The sequence below is a fragment of the Capsicum annuum genome, chromosome 4 (genome assembly GCF_002878395.1).
Source record: "Capsicum annuum cultivar UCD-10X-F1 chromosome 4, UCD10Xv1.1, whole genome shotgun sequence".
Lineage (NCBI taxonomy): Eukaryota > Viridiplantae > Streptophyta > Magnoliopsida > Solanales > Solanaceae > Capsicum > Capsicum annuum.
Window position 1 is genome coordinate 216,228,535 of NC_061114.1, and position 22,645 is coordinate 216,251,179.

Consider the following 22,645-nt stretch of genomic DNA (forward strand, 5'->3'; position numbering starts at 1 on the left):
AAAATTAAAATAACCATTTATGACATGTCTGCTTCATTTGTTTCAATCGTAATTTTACTATATCATCCCTAATTAATTATTATATCTCTAATTAAATATTATAAGTTATTTACATATTAAAAAATTAATAATATTTATTTAAAAATAAAATAAAATATACATTTATGACTGTTTCACTCATAATTTTACAGTACCATCGTTAATTATTTATTATAGAAGTATTTTTTTTTAATAATTTTGCTATGTCGTTTCTAATTAGTTATTACAAGTCATTTAAGACATGTGTGCTTCATTGCTTTCATCGTGATTTTACTATATCACCCATAATTAATTATTATGATTGTCTAAGTATTAAAAAATTGATAATATTTCATAAAAAAAAGGTAAAAGAGACATAAAATGATATGTCAACATAAAAAATTTCATTGACTAGCGAAATTATATTAGTGCACATAAATTGAGATGTGACAAAGCAAAACATAAAATAACATATATTATTTGAAAATGAAATAAAAAGTATTATAAATTACAATAATTAAAAATTTAATATAATAATATATATGTAAAATAAAATTTGATTGACTGTCGAAATTTTATTTGTGCCACATAAATTGAGACAGGGAGAATACTCATGTATTATTGAAAAATAATGTAAAAGACATTGTAAATCACATAATTAACAATTTAAAAAATTTTAAAAATATAAAATATTTGACTGACTCTCGAAATTATACCAACATCATTTAAATTGAAATGGAAGAAAAAAATATTACAAATTATAATTATTAAAAATATAAATAATTTTAATAATTTAAATTGAGATACAAAAATAATATATATTGGGCCCGTGTCAGCCATCGATATCTAGTATTAAAAGAAGGTAGATAATAGGGGATAAGGGTGGGAGGTATTATGCTTCGGCCGAACGATTTTCTAAGGGCTAAACCTCGTGGAACACACTACTTTAAGTATATAATTGACTTTGTAATTAATTTCTATATATTTAAAAAATGTTAGATTTCTAATGATAAATATTATCGGAGTTCTTTTTATACTTAGCATGTCCATGATTATATCGGAGTCAAATAATTAACAAAAAATAGGATCAACGAATAAATCATATAATTATTCTAGTTGGATTGTAAAAGATGCTACACTCTAAAATTTACTATGACTTAATATAAATAGTAGGTTGGTTGCCAAAAAAAAATTCATATAACTAACATATACAAAAAAAATTTTACATAACCTATTAACCTAAACTAAAAAATGAAAAAGTAAGTTGTTACATAACATAGAGTCCAACTGATAAACCTAACTAAAAAATCAAGTGTGTGTAAAAATTTCATGGGGTATCCTATTCAGTTGGCCCATTTAAACAATGCGCATATTATGTTCTTTTTGAACAAATACCCGATATTGTTATATTTACACATTGATGATTGAAATTTGTTATTTATCATATATGAAATTTGTGTTTCATATTTTTGACTTATTTGGAGTAAACTAGAATGTTTAAATTTGAAAAAATATATATATTTTTTTGACAAAACTTTAAGACTTACATATTTGAAAGTTCAACCTATTTTTACATATAATTCACTTACCAAGGCCAAACTTTCAAACGTTATTGTCTGAAATTATCAAGCTTCAGACGCGTTGTCCATGTGGGTAAACTTACAAATTTTTTATCAAGGGACTATTAGTTAAAGGGCGGCATCAAAAGCAAATGTTCATGCACTTCCCCTAGTGTTAGCAGTTTTTATTTTCCTCACATGCATGATGCACTATATTAGTGCACTATATAAGTCCATTGGTCCTAGCGATCGTTAAACTTGGCTCATTAATAAGTTTTACTCCCTTCATTTATTTTTACTTGTCACTTTTTGACATGGTACATTTAGTAAGAAAATAATTATTGATGATATAACTATTGTTTCATATTATCCCTATTAATTGATGATTAGAGTAATATGTTTTGAAAATGGTTTGGACAATAAGCAATTAATGCTACGGATAAAATAAGAAGTCTTCTTTTGTCTTTTATTAATATGTCAAAAAAATGAAAATCTAATTTAGAAAAATAATAACAGGTAAAATGGAACAAAACGAGTATAATTTAGTGCACTATACCTAATTTTTGTCAACTCTAATTTTACACTATTTGAATCATTTTTTTCTTTTTTACTTCCTTATTTAGGTTGGGGACTCTTCTAATTGTATGTCAACTTGCATATTGCGAAGAATGGTTGCACACACAGACAACTTCTAATCGACCTGTGAACTATTATTAGCTAATCTAAAACTAATCAGAAAAAGTAAACAGAAACCTAACTCCCTGTCCGTTAATTTGGAAAAGTATTGAAGCTAGTATAACGATATAGAAGGAAAAAAATATACTAATTACTGTCTTGAATTTCTAAGGTAACACTTACTTATTTTGGAAATAAAAAGTTTTATTAAGGTGTGACACTTATTTTGGGATGAATTACGTAAGATAAAACTGAAGGAAAAATATTTTTCGTTATTGGATGGAAATGAATTTTCTCTCTCTATATATATACTAGTCAAGTATACGTGCTTTGCACGTGTATATGACAATAATAATAAGTGTATATATATAAACGAATAAATTACTATCATTTATATCGAACAATATACTTGATCTGCCTTCAAAGATCCGGCTATTATGAATCGGGTCCATTTATACAGTCACTTAAGACTAATTTCTTGATAGAGAAAAGTAACCCTTCAAAAGATCTTATATTTCTATCTTTCCACACCACCCACGTCAAGGCAAGTAAAATCGCATTCCATGTCATGAATCTTCTCATCTAAGACTAATAATTATAAATTATGAAACAAATATGTGCACAATATTTTTTTTTTTTTTAAAAAACATTGAAATGCCAATTATTTAATATTATACTTTGAAAGGAAAACTATGTTTTAGAATCTTGATGACGACACTAAAACATAAATTGAGCAATTCAAATTATTCGTACCGTCTATCTCTAAGAACCTGATAGAAGAATGAAATTGGATATAAATTTAGTTTGCTAACTCATGAAATCTCTATTTTTATTTTCTAACCAACTACTGATTTTGTTTGATACTCCTTTCACACTATAGTTTGTTTGTTATTAACTTATCATGACAAATCACAATTTTCACTTTATTTTTCTTTCAATAGTTTTTTATTTTATGTAAGTATGATTTTGACAAAAGAGTATTACCCTGAATTACGCCTTAATAAGAACAATATGAATAATAAATAAAATTTAGAACAGAAAAAACATATCTTAAATTCACTCGTACTCGGTACGAAGTCTCATTCGCATGCTTCACATAAATCTATCTTCATCTACATAAATATATTAGAAAATCAATTAATAATAATTTATTTATGGAGACAAATACAAATATTTAAGATTATTAGAAAGAAAAACATCTTAAAAAATAAGGAATCTTTAATTTTACTAAACCAACAATAAAAGAGTAGAAACTTATTTTGAAGATATATATATATATATATATATATATATATATATATATATATATATTTAAAAGGCATCAAACAAAGCTTAAAAACCCCTAAGCGAAAAGCTCATTTTTGACCAAAAAAAAACGTGGAAAAAGGTCAAAAAAAAAAAAAATTGAATCCTAAAATATATTTAATTACAATACAATATGATTCTTTAAATATATTTTTGGACTATTAAATTTTTTTCATATACTTTAGGACTCAATATATTTTAGAATTCATATATTTTACATAATTTAGGATTCTTATTTCTTTCCATATATTTATTTATTTTATCAAGATTCTTTCCATATACTTTTGGAGTATCTCTTCATTTAATAATATAATAATTGAAGAAAAATAAGTGAAAAAATAATCTTGTCTATTGTAAAGTGTTTTAATGAAGGACAATTATAGATATAAATATATATTATAATCAATAGATTATAAATATAAATATAAATATAGATTATAGATTATAGATTAAGACCCACTCGAAAGAAAAAGTATAACTTTATTCCTACTTTAGTAATAAATTTAAATTCAGACCAAAGTTTTTTTTTCCCAATAAAAACGTTAAATTTTTGTTTTTTGAAAAAAAAAAACAAACACCAATAACACACAGCCTCATGTAAAGAGTTTGAAGAGCAATTGGTGAGTAGCTCATTTTTGACCCCAAAAAAAAACCGTGGAAAAAGGTAAAAATGAATTTGGATCCTAAAATATATTTAATTATAATACAATATGATTCTTTACGTATATTTTTGAAGTGTTAAATTTTTTCCATATATTTTAGGATTCACATATATTTTAGAATTCATATATTTTACATAGTTTAGAATTCTTATTGCTTTCTATATATTTATTTTATCGGGATTCTTTCCATATACTTTAGAAGTACTTCTTAATTTAATAATATAATAATTGAAAAAAAAAAAAGCTGAAAAGATAATTTTATCTATTGTAGAGTGTTTTAATAAAGGGTAAAAAGTTTAAATTACTTTTTTTAAGATCTTTATACTTTTAATATATTATAAATTATAGATATAAATATAGATAATTGCTCCATCACTTATCTAAGATTTGAGGATTTGAAAGGTCCATTTGACTTATATCACACGAGAACGGCTTATTAATGTTATTGAGCACATTTCTACATAATTAGTTAGTAATTATTAGATTAGCCAGTACGCCTGACGTTCTATTAGATTAGCCAGTACCAAATTGGGCTCGTGAAACACATTATTACTATATCAAAGAGGAGATTTTATCAATTTAAGGATGTGTTCGAAGGAAAATATTTTCGACATTTTTTTTAAATTTTAAATCTTTTTAGGAAAATAAATGATCTTTCAACTTATTAATACTAAAAAAATATATATTTCAAAAGCATTAATATATGGTCTAAACCGGGGAAAAGGGCTAAATTTATCTCTTCATTTTGAAAAGTTGGCTAATTATACGGTTTTCTTATATTTTGAGGTCAAATTTATCCGTAATCTTATATTTTGCGCTAAATTTATCCTTGCTATTAAGAAACTTTTCATATGTACCCTTCATTTAACAGAAAGTTCAAATCGATGTTAAATGTTCCATTTTAAAATTAAAACATGCCCTAATCTAACCTCCCCCCCACCCCCCCACCCCCTCCCTGCCTCGACTCGACCCATAAAAAATAGACAAATAAAAATATCCCTCTCCCAGTTCTGTTGGTTGAATTTTCCCAATGAGATTAGGCATCTAGGTATTTATCAATGCATAACTCATGAAAAACGGATCTGCATTAGTGCAGACACAAACAAATATACTCCTCCCTTAGTTCATGAATCTGCATTAGTGCATAACTCATGAAAAATGACACTTAGCAATCACATGCAACAAATTAGGCTCATTGGATATTTCTCTGGACGATTGAGTTAAGAGGTCTTCTTATGTGTCAATCATGACATCTCTTCATGCTTATGTCTTTATATACAATTTGGATCGACAAAAAATTGTCATCATACCATTTGCTCAAAAAACTTATTCATTGGTTCTATAATATATATGCACATAGAATTGCATAACAAATTTTAAAATTTGAGTATAATTGAAATAGGAGCAGTGTCTACACTGGATATTTTCTCTAGTTTCATGCTTCTGCGTTTTTTCATTCCATTTTACTTTTTGTTCATTTGTAACAATACACTAGCGCTGCACGTTGAAACAGAAGTATATTTGCTCATTAGAAAAATTCGACCAACGGAATTGAGAGAGAGGAATGTTTGTTTGTGTATCTTTTGTAGGTCGGGTGTGATTGGGGACGTTAAATTAGGGTGTATTTTATTTTTAAATAATGAAATACTTAATGTTCGATTTGAGCTTTTTTGTTAAAGGGGGGATAAAAAAAAAAAAAATTTTAACAATGAGGGTAATTTGACCCCAAAGTATGACATCAAATATAAATTTGATCTCAAAATATGATAAGAAGATATATTTAGCCAATTTTTAAAATAAAGAGGTAGATTTTATCTTTTTTCCTCTAAACAAATACTATGAGATGTGAGGATGGGATAGGGGTGTAAGGCTGGTGGGGTTGGGTGAAAACAAGGTTTGTTAAGAGTATAGAAAGGGCTCAATCACTATGGAGTGACATGTGTTGAACTTGTTTTTCCTGATTTCTTTAGATAATTCATTTTCCTTGTTTATTTTTTTAAATACTTAGTAGGCGTTTGGTCATATTTCATTATATAAATTGGAAAAAGTTAGTTTTAAAGTGAAAAATGATATTTGAAAATTAGAGTTGTGTACGATTATGAAGTAAATTAGAGTTATTTTTTGCATTTTTGTCGTAATTTGAATTAAAAAAGTTAAAATATTTTTTTTTGTTTCAGGAATATTTGAAAATTCTTGAAAAAGGTAAAAAAAAAAAAAAGCAAAACAAAATAAATTTCATAATTTTATAGCCAAACATAGTTTTTGGATGGGTGTTCTATTCTGCAAAAAGTGAGAAATTTTCTTGGCCAAACGAGTCCTTATTTTTCTAAGAAAAATAGTTTTCAAAAATTAACCAATCGAATATGAGATAATTGAAAATATTTTTAAAAAATATTTTTGTCATACCGATCGTACAATCCGTGACGCCCCTAAATAGATATAAAACTATTTCTAGTGGCATTTTTGAAATGAAAAATAAAACTTAAACATAGTCTTTTGCTAGTTACAAACGAATAATTAGAACATGTATATAGTTGGATTACAAAAGCTTTCAAAATTATTTCGGTGTAGAAGAAAAAATATTATAAATCATAATAATTAAAAACTTAAATTATTTTAAGAATATAATTGACTATCAATGCCACAAAAATTGGGACAAAAAGAGTAACATATATTATTTAAAAATTAAATAAAAAATATTATAAATTACAATAGCTAATAATTTAAAATATCTAAAAACATATTATGGGGAAAGGACATGGGATGACCATTTTTAGAAAAAAAAAAATGGCCCACATTTGAAAAGGTGGATATGCTGTAGCCAGTCGACTAAATTAATTCTCCTTTTTAGCCATTTGGCCCAATTGGGCACTTGCAGACTCTATATTCAATTGATACACTTTTATACTACATTGATACACTTTTATATTATATTGATACACTTTTTAAAAAAGAGAAAGGAAATTCTATGCAAGTACGTGCAGTTCCTATAACCAATTGATACTTTTTTATACCATATTGATACACTTTTATACTACATTGATACACTTACAGTGTCCATATACTCAATTGATACTCTCTTATACTAGGTTGATACATTTTTAGAATGCATGTAGAAACTATATAGAGTCGTATAAAATATGTATCTAAATAATAATTGTAGTTAAAAAGTATATATAATGTGTATAAAAATGATATAATTATTATATAGAATATGTATATGTATAGAAACTGTATTATTATATATAAATATATATCTTTAACAATTGTATTATATTAAAAGTATATGATATTGTATTTTATTGTATAAATAAGTAAAACTAAATAAAACAAATAGTATGTTATTTTAATAATGTTATATAACTTAAAAAAGATTGTCATGTAAATGGTTTAGAATAAAACTTATAAATCTATCTAAAAGTTCAGTTGAATTGTCCAACGTCTACTTTGACTTTTGAAAGTGAAATAAACTAAACTTTGCATTATTAAAAAAGAAAAGGAGCCAAAAAAACACAGGCCATTAAAGATGAAAAGTTGGCCAGTACACAAAACGGAAAGGGCCGAATTGTGATGCTTAATGGCCTAATTGTGATGCTTAATGACTATTTTCTAGGTTTTTAAATTTAGGTGTTAGTTTTGTGGAATTATTTTAGTTTTAGGTGCTATTTTTGTCAAGACAAAAATAGCACCTAAAACTAAAATAATTCCACAAAACTAACACCTAAATTTAAAAACCCAGTAAATAGCCACCATCATAACCATTTATATGATAGTAGTGAAATACACTTTACTGAATTAGTAATATTGAAACTTGTTTGAATCTTCAACCCAGAACAAATCTCTCTTTATTTTTTTTTTAGGCTAAACCCAAAATCCTCTCTCTCTGTCACTTTCTCTCTCTCTTCTTCTTCTTTGTACATTGCGCGATCTCTGCAACTCTAAAGCTATTTTCCTCTTCTATACATACATTCACTTTTTACAAGTCATCCTCTATTTTCCTTCTTCGAATTTTCTCTGTAAAAGGTGTATTTATGTGGTATATATACTGTACCGACGTGGTATAAAAATGTATCAATCTAGTATAAAAGTGTATTAATGCGGTATCAAAGTGTATCAATGTAGCATAAAGTGTATCAATATAGTATAAAGGGCAAATCACATAAATATACAATTTAAGAGTAAATATTACAAAATATACCACTAGTTTCATTTTTATAAAATATACCACTAGAAAATTTACAAAACTTATCAAATAAGATAAAAAGAAGAAAAAAAATAGTTAAAAGTATCTTTCCTATAATTTCTCTTAATATATTTTTCAATTCCATACCCACCTCATAACAAAATTATTTTGGGGAAAATTTCAAAATTATTGCTATAAAATTAATTACACGAAAGAACATTTACTTTTCATTCAACAATTTCTTCTTCCTATTCTTTTCCTTCTATTTTATATTGGATTTTTTTTTCTCTTTTCTATTTTTTCTTCTTCTTATTAATTATGTACCTCGTTTTTCTTTTTTTATTTTCTTCGTGTGTTCTTAATTATCACAAGAAGAATATATAGTTACCCATATGTAAAGATTGAATTTTTAGGATTTCTTTTGAAGAAAGATCTGGGTAAAAAATATATAGTTATCCATCTTTACATCAATTTCTATAAATTTCAGATACCATAAAATTATTAATACACTTATTTTTATATATTTCACTATGAAATTATTTTTATTGATAAACCTATTTCTAAAGAGATCAAACACTATAAAATTATAGATACACCAATTTCTAAGACACTTTAAATAAAATTGATGATATACCAATCTCTAAATAATTCAGACACCATAAAATCGTTAATATATCAATTTCTAACTATTTCAAAAATCATAAAATTATTAATACTCAATTTTTTATACAATTCAAACACCACAAAGCTGTCGATACACCAATTTCTATACAATTTAGACACCAAAAAGCTGGTAATACACCAATGTCTATACAATTCATACACCAATTTTTATACAATTCATACACCAATTTCTATACAATTTGTGCATTATGACACATCAATATATCTACAATTCTTGCACCATAAAATCATTGATACACCAATTTTTATACAATTCAAACACCATAAAGCTGTTGATACACCAATTTCTATACAATTCAGACACCATAAAGCTGGTGGTACACCAATTTCTATACAATTCATACATCTATTTATATACAATTCATACATAATGATACACTAATTTCTATATAATTCATGCACTATACAATTCAGACACCATAAAGCTGGTGGAACACCAATTTCTATACAATTCATACATCTATTTCTATACAATTCATACATAATGATACACCAATTTCTATATAATTCATGCACCATAAAATCATTGATAACCTTCACTTGCTGGTGTCATAAAAAAAATTCTCGAAACTCCTCAAAAATATCGAAAGATTCAACCTAGTTGACCTCTTCCTTTCCAACAACGTAGAAGTAGAATAACAAAAGAACAATCAGTAGTAACATACATTGAGAAAAAAACCAAAAACCTCCATGAAAAATCATATCCATGGCCATCGTCGCCACCATATCAGATTCCTTCACCGTATCCAAAATAAAAAACACAAAATATACTGACCGATGAACAAACAGATTGTCACCACCATCATCAAGAGTGATAACCCAAAAATATTTTGGTTATTGAATCACTTGACGGTTTCCTTAGCCCTTTGTACAATTTCTTAAGCCATTTTTTCTCACAAACAAAATCCTTAAAAATCCTCAAATATTTATGCGGGATATTAGCATACCATACAGAATTCCTACTTTCCAGCCACCACAACGGCAATTTGTACCCAAACGACGCTGGAATTCTGCACTTCAACAACTCGTTCTTCCACCATGGATTATTTTACAAATGGATGACAAACTTATATGGAGAAATTTCATAAATATAATGAGGGAAAAAAATCAAAAAATTTAATGGAGTTTGGATGAAACCATCCAAAATCATCCGGCAATTTGCTCGATGTAATCGGGCAGATCGCTCATCGGAGTTGCTGCAAGAAACAATGCTTGCCTTGACTGTTGCACTTTCGTTTAGGGCTATAATATTGTATGAGGAAGGAATCCTATATTAGTCTAATCGTTTTCATGATATCCCCGTTGAGAAAGGCAAACTTTCATGATTTCTAGGGTATTAAAAACTAGGGATTTAGATATGTGTTTTCTGGTTGGGCCTTGGGAATTTGAGGAAGGAAAGAATTTTGTTTTGATTTTTTTTAATTTTTGTATGAGAAAGAAAAATAATGTGAGAAAAGGGTTAGAATTTTTAATACAAGATGATCTCTAAATAGTTGATAGATTTTGTAAATAAAAGTTATATTTTGTAAATAAAAAATAATGCTAGTATGTTTTGTAATATTTACTCTTAAGTTGTATATTTATGTGATTTTAATTAGTATAAAAGTGTATCAACTGGGTATAGAGTCTGCATGCGACCGGCGGGCCAAATGACTAAAAATCAAAATTAAATTGGACCGACTGGCTCCAATTGTCCAACTTTTAAAATTGCTGGTCATTTCTTTTCAAAATGGTCAGCCCATGTCCTTTTTCCTTAAAAATATGATTGACTATCTAAATTATATTTGTGCCACATAAATTCAGAGGTAGTTTTGGTGTTTTATAGTTTGTACGTTTTAATATTTTAATTTAGTAGTTTGTTGATCCAAATGATGTTTTCATATTTAACATGTTTTGAAAATTTAGTACTTTATTTATTTTATTTTGGTAAAATATTATATATTTAAAAATTATTCAAAAAAAATAATTATTAGTCATAACTATTAACTTCTTATAATATTTTAAAAACATATAGTAAAAAATATGATTGACTTTTGAAATTCTAATAGTGTCACATAAGTTGTGATAAAGCAACATAAATTATTTGGAATTATATTAAAAGATACTACAAATCACAACAATTACCAACTTAAAATATTTAAAAAATATATTAGTAAAAATTTTACTATATCTTTAAATTCTAAAATTTGGACAAAGCGAGTAACATAACTTGTTTGATAATTACATAAAAGGTCCTATAAATCACAATTATTAACAACTTAAATTATTTAAAAATTTATATTAATAAAAATTTGATTGACACTCTAAATGTTATTTGTGCTACATAAATTGAGATAACTCAAATAACATATGTTGGGTCCGTGCTGGCACGGGTTAAAGTATATATAAATATATATATATATATATATATATATATATATATATATATATATATATATATATATATATATATATATATATATATATATATATATATATATATATATATATAGCTGTTCTCAGATTCATAAATTGCTCCATCACTTAGCTAAGATTTGAGGATTTGAAATGTCCACTTGACTTATATCACACAACAACGTCTTATTAATGTTATTGAGCACATTTCTACACTATTAGTATAGTTATTATTAGATTAGCCAGTACCAAATTGGGCTCGTGAAACACAATATTATTATATCAAAGAGGAGATTTTATCTGTAATATCAAAGAGGAGATTTTATCAATTTACAGATGTGTTCAAAGGAAAATATTTTAGACAATATTTTTTGATCTTTAAACTTATTAGTAAAAAAAAATATATTTCAAAAGCATTAATATACGGTCTAAACCGGGGAAAAGAGCCAAATTTACTCCCTCACTTTGAAAAGTTAGGCTAAATATACCCTTCCCTTATATTTTGAGGCCAAATTTACCCATAACCTTATACTTTGAGGTTAAATTTACCCTTACTATTAAGAAGCTTTTTACATGTACCCTTCATTTAACAGAAAGTTCAAATCAACATTAAATGCCTCATTTTTAAAAATAAAATACCCCCTAATCTCCCCATCCCCTCACCCGACCCGACTTGACCCATAAAAATATCCCTCTCCCAGTTCTGTTGGTCGAATATTCCCAATGAAATTAGGTCACTAGGTATTTATCAATGCATAACTCATGAAAAATGGATCTGCATTAGTGCAGACACAAACAAATATGCTCCTCCCTTAGTTCATGGATCTGCATCAGTGCAGAGCTCATGAAAATGATACTTAACAGTCATATGCAATAGATTAGGCTCACTAGATATTTCTCTGGACGATTGAGTTAAGGGTCCTCCTTATGTGTCAATCATGACATCTCTTCATTCTTATGTCTTTATATACAATTTGGATCGACTAAAATTTTTCATCATACCACTTGCTCAAAAAACTTATCCATTGATTATAGAATATAGATGCACATAGAATTGCATACCAAATTTTAAAAATTGAGCATAACTTAAATAGGAGCAAAGTCTATACTAGATATTTTTTCTAGTTCCATGCTTCTGTGTTATCTCATTTCATTTTACTTTTTGTTCATTTGTAACAATATACTAGCGTTGCACGTTGAAACAAAAGTATATTTGCTCATTAGAAAAATTCGACCAACGAAACTGAGGGAGGAGTATGTTTGTTTGTGTATCTTTTGTGGGTCGGGTCTAATTGAGGAGGTTGAATTAGAATGTGTTTTATTTTTAAAAAATAAAATATTTAAGGATAAACAACATAAATTCCAACACTTTGCTACCTAATTACCCTCTCTCCAACTTTTATATTAATTACTTAATATCCTGGATATGATACATAAATTTGGTCCGGATACATAACCGATAGATACATAACTACCAAATTAATTGACTATAAAAAGGGAAAATAACAGTAAAAGAGTAAATAACGGAACAATTAATGCAATTCTAATTGAGATATCTCTCTTAATCCCTAAAAATTAGTAACAGATTCATATTCAAATTTGAATCACCAAAATAATCTCCCTCAATCAAAATTCTCCCAGTTCTTTCTATCTCTATTATTTTTTTGGTGAATCTTCATTGTCGCTGGCATATCCTTTTCTAGCCTTGACGATGCCATACTTCCATAAGAATATTGCGTATCTCTTTTGATGATATTCTGCATCAAAATCAGATGAAGGAATCAAACCATCATTAAGAAACTCAGCAAAACCTATTGCAAGATCTCCAGAGTGCCTAAATATGTCTGGTACTTACTAATTTGAATGGATCAGATGAAAAAACAATACAAATCAACTTCAACATTGACTATATGTATCAGAAGTAATGATATATTTCATACTTATATATCATACTCATAATGTTTAATGTATCAGGTGTAAAACAAACTAAAACTCACATACAATTTTTAGAATATATCATATAAATCTAAAATCTCGACAAAATTAGATTTTAGTAGAAAATCTCGACAAAATTAGATTTTTAGTATATTACTTGTATCAAGTATAAAACTGAACCATAATCACATATATGTTATATTATGTATCATAAAGCATGCAAGGACTCATTAACATTGACTATATGTATCAGACACAATTTATTGCATGTGTCATATCTATAAAGAAACAAAATCACACGTAAAATTTATGATGTATCAGAACGTATGCATTGTCATGAAAATTGATTTTTTGTAGCTTACTTCTTCCTCTTTATAGATGCAATAATCGATAACTTCTTCATCATAGCCGGATCATTTTGATATTTCAATCTATTTTCACGAAAATCAATGTTGTTCATATCATAATGAAATGGTGGAAATTAAAAAAGAAAGTTAATAGTGGAAAGATGGAGTTGTTAGATCTAATTGAGTAGTAGATGAGAACATGATGGAAATTCAAAAGAAAGTTAATGAAAGTTGTAACTTGAATGTTGAAGTAGAATATGAAGATGAGAACATGGTGGAAATTCAAAATGGGTGAGCTGAGAAAATCGTGGAATATATTTCTTGATTTTTGGGCTTGATCTGTGGCACACACAATTAGGGATTGTGGGTGAATTTTTTTAAATGTATCAGAAAAGAGACAACTATTTTGAGTATAAAGGGATGTTTGTAATTAGTTTAGTTGGATGAGATTTTAAGTAATAATAGAAATTTAAGGTGTGGTTATAAGTAATTTATCCAATTTTAACATTGATTTGAGCTTCTCCATTAAAAGAAGGATTTCAGAAAAAAGTTTCTTAATAATGAGGATAATTTGGCCCCAAAGTATGACATCAAAAATAAATTTGACCCTAAAGTACGATAAAAGATATATTTAGTTAATTTTTAAAGTAAAGGGATAAATTTAATCTTTTTTTCCTCTAAACAAATACTATGAGATATGGGGGTGAGATAGAGGTGTAGAGCTGGTGGGATGAGACTAGTGGGGTTGGGTTAAAACAAGGTGTGTTAAGCGGATAGGAAGGACTTAATCAATATGGAGTGATATGTGTTGAACTTGTTTTTCCTGATTTCATTAGAAAATTCATTTTCTTTATTTTTTAAAAAACTTAGTAGGCATTTGGTCATGTTTCATTGTATGAATGGAAAAAAGTTATTTTCAAAGTGAACAAATGATATTTGAAAATTAGAGTTGTGTTTGACCATGAATTAAATTAGAAATAGTTTTTGCATTTTTGTTGTAATTTGAATAAAAAAAGTGAAAACAAGTTTTCGTTGTTTTAGAGATATTTGATAATTCTTGAAAAAAGTAGAAAATGTAAAACCACAAAATTTCATAATTTTGTAGCCAAACATGGTTTCCAGAGTTCCATTCTGCAAAAAATAAAATAAAAAATTCTTGGCCAAACGGATCCTTATTTTTCTAAGAAAAATAATTTTCAAGAATTAACCAATCGAACATGAGATAATTGAAAAGTATTTTGTAAAAGATATTTTTGTCATACCGATCACCCAATCTGTGACACCCCTGAATAGATGTAAAACTATTTCTTATGGCATTTTCGAAATGAAAAATAAAACTTAAACATAGTCTTTTACTATTTTTTTTTTGTTTTTTTTGGTTTCCCAAGTATCTCCACAACCGGCAGTCATGAGACTAATCCTCCATTCCTACTGTCAGCTCACTAAAACGGTAGGGAACTGGTCAAAGAGTTTCTTCCATTCACGAGAGGTGGAGATCAAACCCCCAACCTCTTGCTTAAGGGGTGAGGTGCTGACCCACCACACCAACCCTTGTGGTTGTCTTTTACTAGTTACAAACAACTAATTAGAACATGTATATAGTTGGATTACCAAAAGCTTTCTAGAATTTGTTGCTATAAAAATAAATTTATCTCATGTTCACAAAGGAAAAGGCTCTCCACGGCTCAAAGCGAATAGGCTGGCAGTCTTGAAGCGAAGGAGAATTCGCATGAGCGTGTGTGTATATATATATATATATTATTTATATTTATATATATAATAAAGAAGTGCTTTTTAACAATTTGAGGATGTGTTCGGTTCAAACGAAAATATATTCTTTTGTTATGAAAATATTTTTTAAAAAAATAAGTAGGTTTCTTATGTATTTATAATGAAAACAATTATTATGAGGGATGGAGACTATCGGGTGAGGTGTATTTGAGGATGGACAAAACGCATAGTTTATTAGTAGGAACCTATATCATAATAGGTAGGAAATTATGACAAGATTCATTATTTTTTCAAATATCATTTAGCCAGTTTACTTTGTATTTCTAAATATTTGAGCCAGTTTTATTTTACAAATAAAATAACCTTGTCGTTATCAACAATTGTTTGTCTCCTGCTATATAAAGAGCACATTCCTCAACTTATGTTGGAAAAAGCACAAACAAGTGTAGTTCCAATATGGGAACACCATCAAAGTTGGGGCAATGTCCCCTTCTTGTTTATGCTTTTGCATTTTGCTTGATAGCCACTGGCGTAGCGGCTGATTATGAGCCTCACATTCATGATTCATCATCTTTGTCACACCGTTATAAGTCCCGAATGCCTCCGCCACCTTCTCCGCCACGTCCTTACTATTATAAATCACCTCGATATCGAATCCGTGTACCTTATCCATATTACTACAAATCTCCACGACAACCAATCCGTTATCCTTATCCATATCATTACAAATCTCCGCCACCGCCTCCTCCATCTCCTCGAAAACCTTATCATCGTAAATCACCACCACCACCACCACCAATTCGTTCTCCTCGTCCATATTATTACAAATCTCCACCACCGCCTTCTCCATCTCCTCGGACACCTTATTACCGTAAATCACCACCACCACCACCAATTCGTTCTCCTCGTCCCTATTATTACAAATCTCCACCACCACCTTCTCCATCTCCTCGAACACCTTATTACCGTAAATCACCACCACCACCGCCACCAATTCGTTCTCCTCATCCATATTATTATAAATCTCCACCACCGCCTTCTCCATCTCCCCCGCCACCTTATTTCCCTAAATCACCACCACCACCACCACCAATCCATTCTCCTCATCCATATAAGTCTCCACCACCACCTTCTCCATCTCCACCTCCACCTTATTACACTACATCACCACCACTACCAATCATTTCTCCTCCACCGCCATATTATCACAAATCTCCACCACCGCCTTCTCCATCTGCACCGCCTCCATCTCCATCTTCATTGCCGTCACCTTCGATTACACCTATCGCTGAACCATTTCCATCTCCGATGGTGCCACCACCATTGACTACACCTATTTCTGAACCATCTCCATCTCCATCTCCATCTCCATCTCCATCCCTGCTAGCACCGTCGATTACACCTATCGCTGAACCATTCCCATCTCCATTTCCGCTAGCACCATCGACAACCCCTATTGTTGAACCCTTTCCATCTCCATTGCCGCCAATTGCTGAACCATTTCCGTCACTATCGCCTTCACCATCACCAATTACACCTATCGCTGAACCATTCCCATCTCCATTTTCGCTAGCACCATCGACAACCCCTATTGTTGAACCCTTTCCATCTCCATTGCCACCAATTGCTGAACCATTTCCATCGCTATCGCCTCCACAATCACCAATTACACCTACCGCTCAACCATTTCCATCTTTATCTCCTCCTTCACCATTAATTGCACCTACTGATGAACCATTTCCATCTCCATTGCCGCCTGCATCTCCTCCTTTGTCTCTACCTATTTCTCCATCTCCACCACCTCCAATAAAGACCCCCCTTCCTCCATTGGTGTCTCCACCTCCACCATGCTACACTAAATATCCTCCCCCACCATCTTTGTTCCATCTTCCACTACCACTTCCCTTTAATCGACCTCCACTTCCACCATCTAATTGTATGCCTCCCCCACCATCTCCACTATGTAATAATAAATCTCCACCCCCACCATCTTTTTTCCATATTTCTCTACCTTTTCCCTTTAGTCGACCTCCACCTCCATCATCGAATTGTATCTCTCCTCCACCACCATATCCATTAAAGTCTCCACCTCCACCTCCACCTCCACCACCTCCTTCTCCATCTCCCCCACCTCCAATAAAGCCTCCGCCTCCTCCTTCAAAGTCTCCACCTCCACCACCACCTTCTCCATCTCCCCCACCTCCAATAAAGCCTCCGCCTCCTCCTTCAAAGTTTCCATCTCCCCCACCTCCAATAAAACATCCGCCTCCTCCATCAAAGTCTTCACCTCCACCACCTTCTTCATCTCTTCCACCTCTAATAAAGTCTCCGCCCCCACCATCAATATCTCCACCTCGACCACCTTCGGTAAATTCCCCACCTCCCCCATCAAAGTCTCCACCTCCACCTCTCGTAAAGTCCCCGCCTCCACCAAAGTCTTTACCTCTTTCACCACAGCCACCTTCTCCATCTCCCCCACCTCCGATAAAGCTTCTGCCTCCCCCACCCCCACCTTTAGTAAAGTCTCCACCTCCTCCACCTTCGATAAAGTCTCCACCTCCTCCATTTTCAATAGTTCTTCCACCATTGCCACGAATACCTCTTCCACGCCTACCCCCATTGCTACAAATACCTCTTCCACGCCCACGTATGCCTTTTCATCAAGCACCCTAGAGCCACAACTCGCCTCCACTACTATTGAAATTTCATGGTTATCAATATACATCCTCCTCCTCCGTCACATAAAAAAAAGTTTAAGTTACAATAATTGCATGATATTGCATTTTATCTCATTCGAAATGTGTAATCAATTAGTGTTTCTCTTTTGAGAGATTTGCTTATTGATATTGTAATGATTTTTGTTTTCTAATTTAGTGTATAAATAAAAATGATTCGAATGAGATTCGGCTTCGACTGTATTGGTGTTAAATAAAAATGATTCGAATGAAATTCGACTTCAACTGTATTTGTGTTATTCACGTATATTTTGCTTCTCTATGCTAATAAATAAAGTAATTGTTTAGTTTGAAACCATAATATTCTATGCGTTCTATTATAGTATGTAATACTATATGACAGTACTAGGATAACATACTACATATAAACTTACGGTTGTAATGTTATTTTGAAAGAAAAAACTGTTTTATTATTATTATTATTAATGAAATTCAAAAATCTTCAAAATATTTCATCTATCGTTATACAATTAGTAATATTTTTTTTTTAAATGGAAAAGTCTTTCTTGAATCGCCAAAATGTACATTTCAAACAATGAAATTACTGTAACAAATGCATTAAACCTTTAGTATATCATAACACCTTACTGGTAGAAGGGATTCAATAGTTTTGTCATGGAAATATTTATAATACCTATTTAATTAAAGTCACACGTTGTACAAGCATATGGTCATGAAGGTTTTATCACTTACCCCTACCTTGAATATTATCATCCAAAAAACATACAATTCTTGAAAAAATATGCATAGAGGAGGACTATGCCTAAGGGGATTGATCACATGAATCCATGCTCACTTGGCCTCCCTATATCATGTATCATGTATAATATAAATATGTGAACCCAAACTCAAAGTACCATCGATGCAGTGACGCTTGAGTGCACCTCTCCAAGTGAGATTAAAAATTCAAATCTTATGCATACCTTATTCTGTTTCTTTCTTAAATTGGCTAATGCCTATCTAAAAGGTGGCTATTGGTAGCACTACTTGTGCTTTAATCAAGTACCTTTTTTTTTTTTTTTTTTTAAATTTAAATGAGATCGACATGACTCATTTAAAAGAAAAAATAAGCAAACCTGCAAATAAGAAAAAGCAAAACAAAAAGGACAAACACCGAGCTAAGTCCGACAAAAGAGATATCTGGAGTTGGACCGGCGAAAACCAAATAGACTCGATAAAATTGAACAAAAGGAGTTTAACTTAATATTTCCTTCGTTTCATTTTAGTTGATCCTTTTTTTTAAAATATTTGTTTCAATTTAGTTGTCGCTTTGATGAAATCAAGAACATTTTATCATGTTCTTCCAATATTACCCTCAACATTAAATGATTAAACAAAGTGTATTTACTTAAATTCATATTTTCAATGCATAATTAATACGGTTATTTTAGTAAAATAAGCCTTTATTAAATAATTTCTTAAGGAGTGTGTCAAGTCAATAAGGACCAACTAAAGCGAAACGGAGGGAGTACTTATTTTTATATGATTTTCAGTTTCATACTTCGACGCCTGTGATGCCATATTCATTAGAGGATGTTAGTGAGCCTGAGCTCAATTATTTTGTCGTGATTATTTCATAAAAAAATCCATCTATATATTAATGACCCAGTACTAGAAGAAAAGGGAAAGAAGCGTATGTATATATATGCCGATAGACGATCAATGCATGGAGCATCCTCTTATAATTAAAAGAAGGTAGGAGAGGGATCGATGGACGGAGATAAGGGTGGGAGGTATGATGTTTAGGCTGAACGGTGTTCTAAGGGCTAAACCTTGTGGAACACACTACTTTAGATATACTAGATTAACAGTACGGGCCTCGCACGTATACCGTTTGATCATTTAAAAAATTAAATAATTTTATTTATTATGAAGATTTTTAATAAAGTGTAAAAGTTTAAATCACTTTTTAAAAATTCTTCACACTTTAATATAATAATATAAACATAAACATATATTTAAGTGTAAGCACATATATATTTACCACCAAAAGTTCAAAGTGCTTGATGTATCATCATTTTTGCGTTTGTCATTCAGTACCTCTTTCCCGACGCATTAATTTGAACCATATTTATGGTACGGTTATTTTTTTTTATATATTTAAAATCTTTCCTTCTTTTGAAAGTCAATATATATATTTTTTTCTATATTAAATTTTTTTTCTTGTTTTTAATGTCAAAACTTTACAGAATCATTGATTACATTCTTATTACGTACATAAAATTTTTTAAAAATTGGCACTTCTTAAATTTTTCTTATTCTAACGCTTTTATATTTATTTCTAAATTTTTTAAATCTTCTAAAATTAAATTTAGTTGATTTAAAATTCTTAAACTAATAGAAAAAGTGTTAGTTGTCATTAATTGTGAGAGGAAAGGTTTTACCATAAGATATTTGATTAATTTTTCAAATCTTTTTAAAATCAAATTTAGTTTATTTAAAATTCTTAAACTGATGGAAAAAGTATGAGTTGTCATTAATTCTGATGACTTCTAATAAGAAAATCTTTTATCATAAATATATTTAATTAATTTTCAACTCTTAAATATTAGGAAAAAATAGTGAAATGACGACTTTGTCTAAAGAAAAGACTTTTAATGAAGAGGCCTTCACACTTTTAATATATTATAGATTATAGATATAGATTATTGATATAGAAATAGATATAGATATAAATATAGATATAGATATAGTTATAGATATAGATATAGATATAGATATAGATATAGATAGATTATAGATATAAATTATAGATTATAAATACAGATATAAATATAGATTATAGATTATAGATTATAGATTATAGATTATAGATATAGATATAGATATAGATAATTGACTTTGTAATTAATTTATATATATTTAAAAAATGAATAGTATCAGAGTTCTTATTATATTTAGCACGTTCACAGTTATATTATTTAAACGAACTAACATATAATGATTGAGTCAAATAATTAACAAAAAATAGGATCAACGAATAAATCATATAACGTGTACAAAAAAAGGCTAAACCCATACGTACCCCCTTAAGCACACACGATTTTTCAGTTAGACACCTCAAGTGGACATTGTTCCATTTTGACACCTCAAATGACTTTCAATTGTGCCACTTTGGTACCTTTTTTCATAATTAAAAGAAAACTTGGGCGCGTGTATTTCAATCCATACACATGGATTTTGCACGCCAATTAAAACGTGCCACTTAGCAGTAGCTTTTCATGTCATCCTAATCCACTAAAAGGGGGAAAACAAAGGAAATGTCAAATCAGTTTCCAAAATCCGATTGAAACCATAAACTTTCTCCTTTGTACGTTTTGTCGTTTTTTTCAGTTTTTCTTCGATTCATTTTTTAATGTTAGTAATTTGTAACTATTTACGGTGTATTTTGCAGGTACAATGCTTGCATAAAAGCGCTGATTCATTTTCAGTAACGAGTTTGAAGAAATCTAGTTTACTTGAAGAAATTGAAGGTCAAACTAAACTTTTTCTTTAAGTTTATATTTTTGCTGTCTATTTGAACCGTTTCCCGCTTAGAATTATAGTGCTGGGTTTAATTTATCATTTTAGATCTTTTTTGTGATTTTTGTGATTTCAGGTATAAGTTATGGATTTTTGTTGTTGCCTTTTTGGGGATTTCACTGATATAGGGTTTATGTTGGAAATTTCAGTGATAATATAGGGTTATTTTAGTACTTTTTAATTTAAGAGTATTTTGGGTATTTTTTTTTTTTAACAGAATCTTTGGGGATTTGTTACAAAAATGGACAGCTATATTTTGACCTATTTTCATCACGGGGGAACAATTGTATCCAACCCTAATCTTAGTTATAAAGGTGAGTTAGATATCTTTGTTGTTGCTATTGATAAAGACCATTTCAGTCTTGTTGAATTTTTTTCCTACACCAAAGATCTTGGGTACTCAAAAGTTAAGGGGTTCTATTGTCAACATATAAATGGTGGTGGTTTAGTTCAAATCACTTCTAATGGTCAATTACTGGAGTTTGTAAAGGAGTTAAAAGATGGTGATGAGCTTGATGTGTATATTTTTCATGACATTGATGAAGATGTTAATGTTATTGAAAATGTTTCGCCTCTTTTAGTAGGGCCACATCTAATGATGAAGTTGATATAGGCAGTGATGAGAATAAAAATAGAAGTCTTAATGAAGATCTGAATGGAGATGAAACAGATCTTCCCAGTAATGAATCAGATCTGAATGGTGATGATATCCTTGATGAGGATGATTCAGACATTGATGAAGAGTTGAGAGCCTTTAGGGCTGAAAGTAGAAGCAAAAAAATTCAAAGAAAAAAATCCAAAGCAAGAGAAGAAATACCAGTAGGTGAAACTAGTATTGATAAAGGTTTTCAAGACATTGGCAGGAATAGAAAAGATAGATATGTGGGTAGATTAG

The 22,645-nt window shown here is 29.6% G+C and overlaps 1 protein-coding gene across 1 annotated transcript; it reads left to right on the top strand.

Annotated features, from left to right (window-relative positions):
• Positions 1–15,909: 15,909 nt before the first annotated feature.
• On the top strand, positions 15,910–18,458 carry LOC107854471 (proline-rich extensin-like protein EPR1). The gene has a single exon (XM_047411050.1). The coding sequence runs from the start codon at positions 15,950–15,952 to the stop codon at positions 18,164–18,166; it is 2,217 nt and encodes a 738-aa protein (XP_047267006.1). The 5' UTR covers positions 15,910–15,949; the 3' UTR covers positions 18,167–18,458.
• The last annotated feature ends 4,187 nt before the right edge of the window (positions 18,459–22,645 follow it).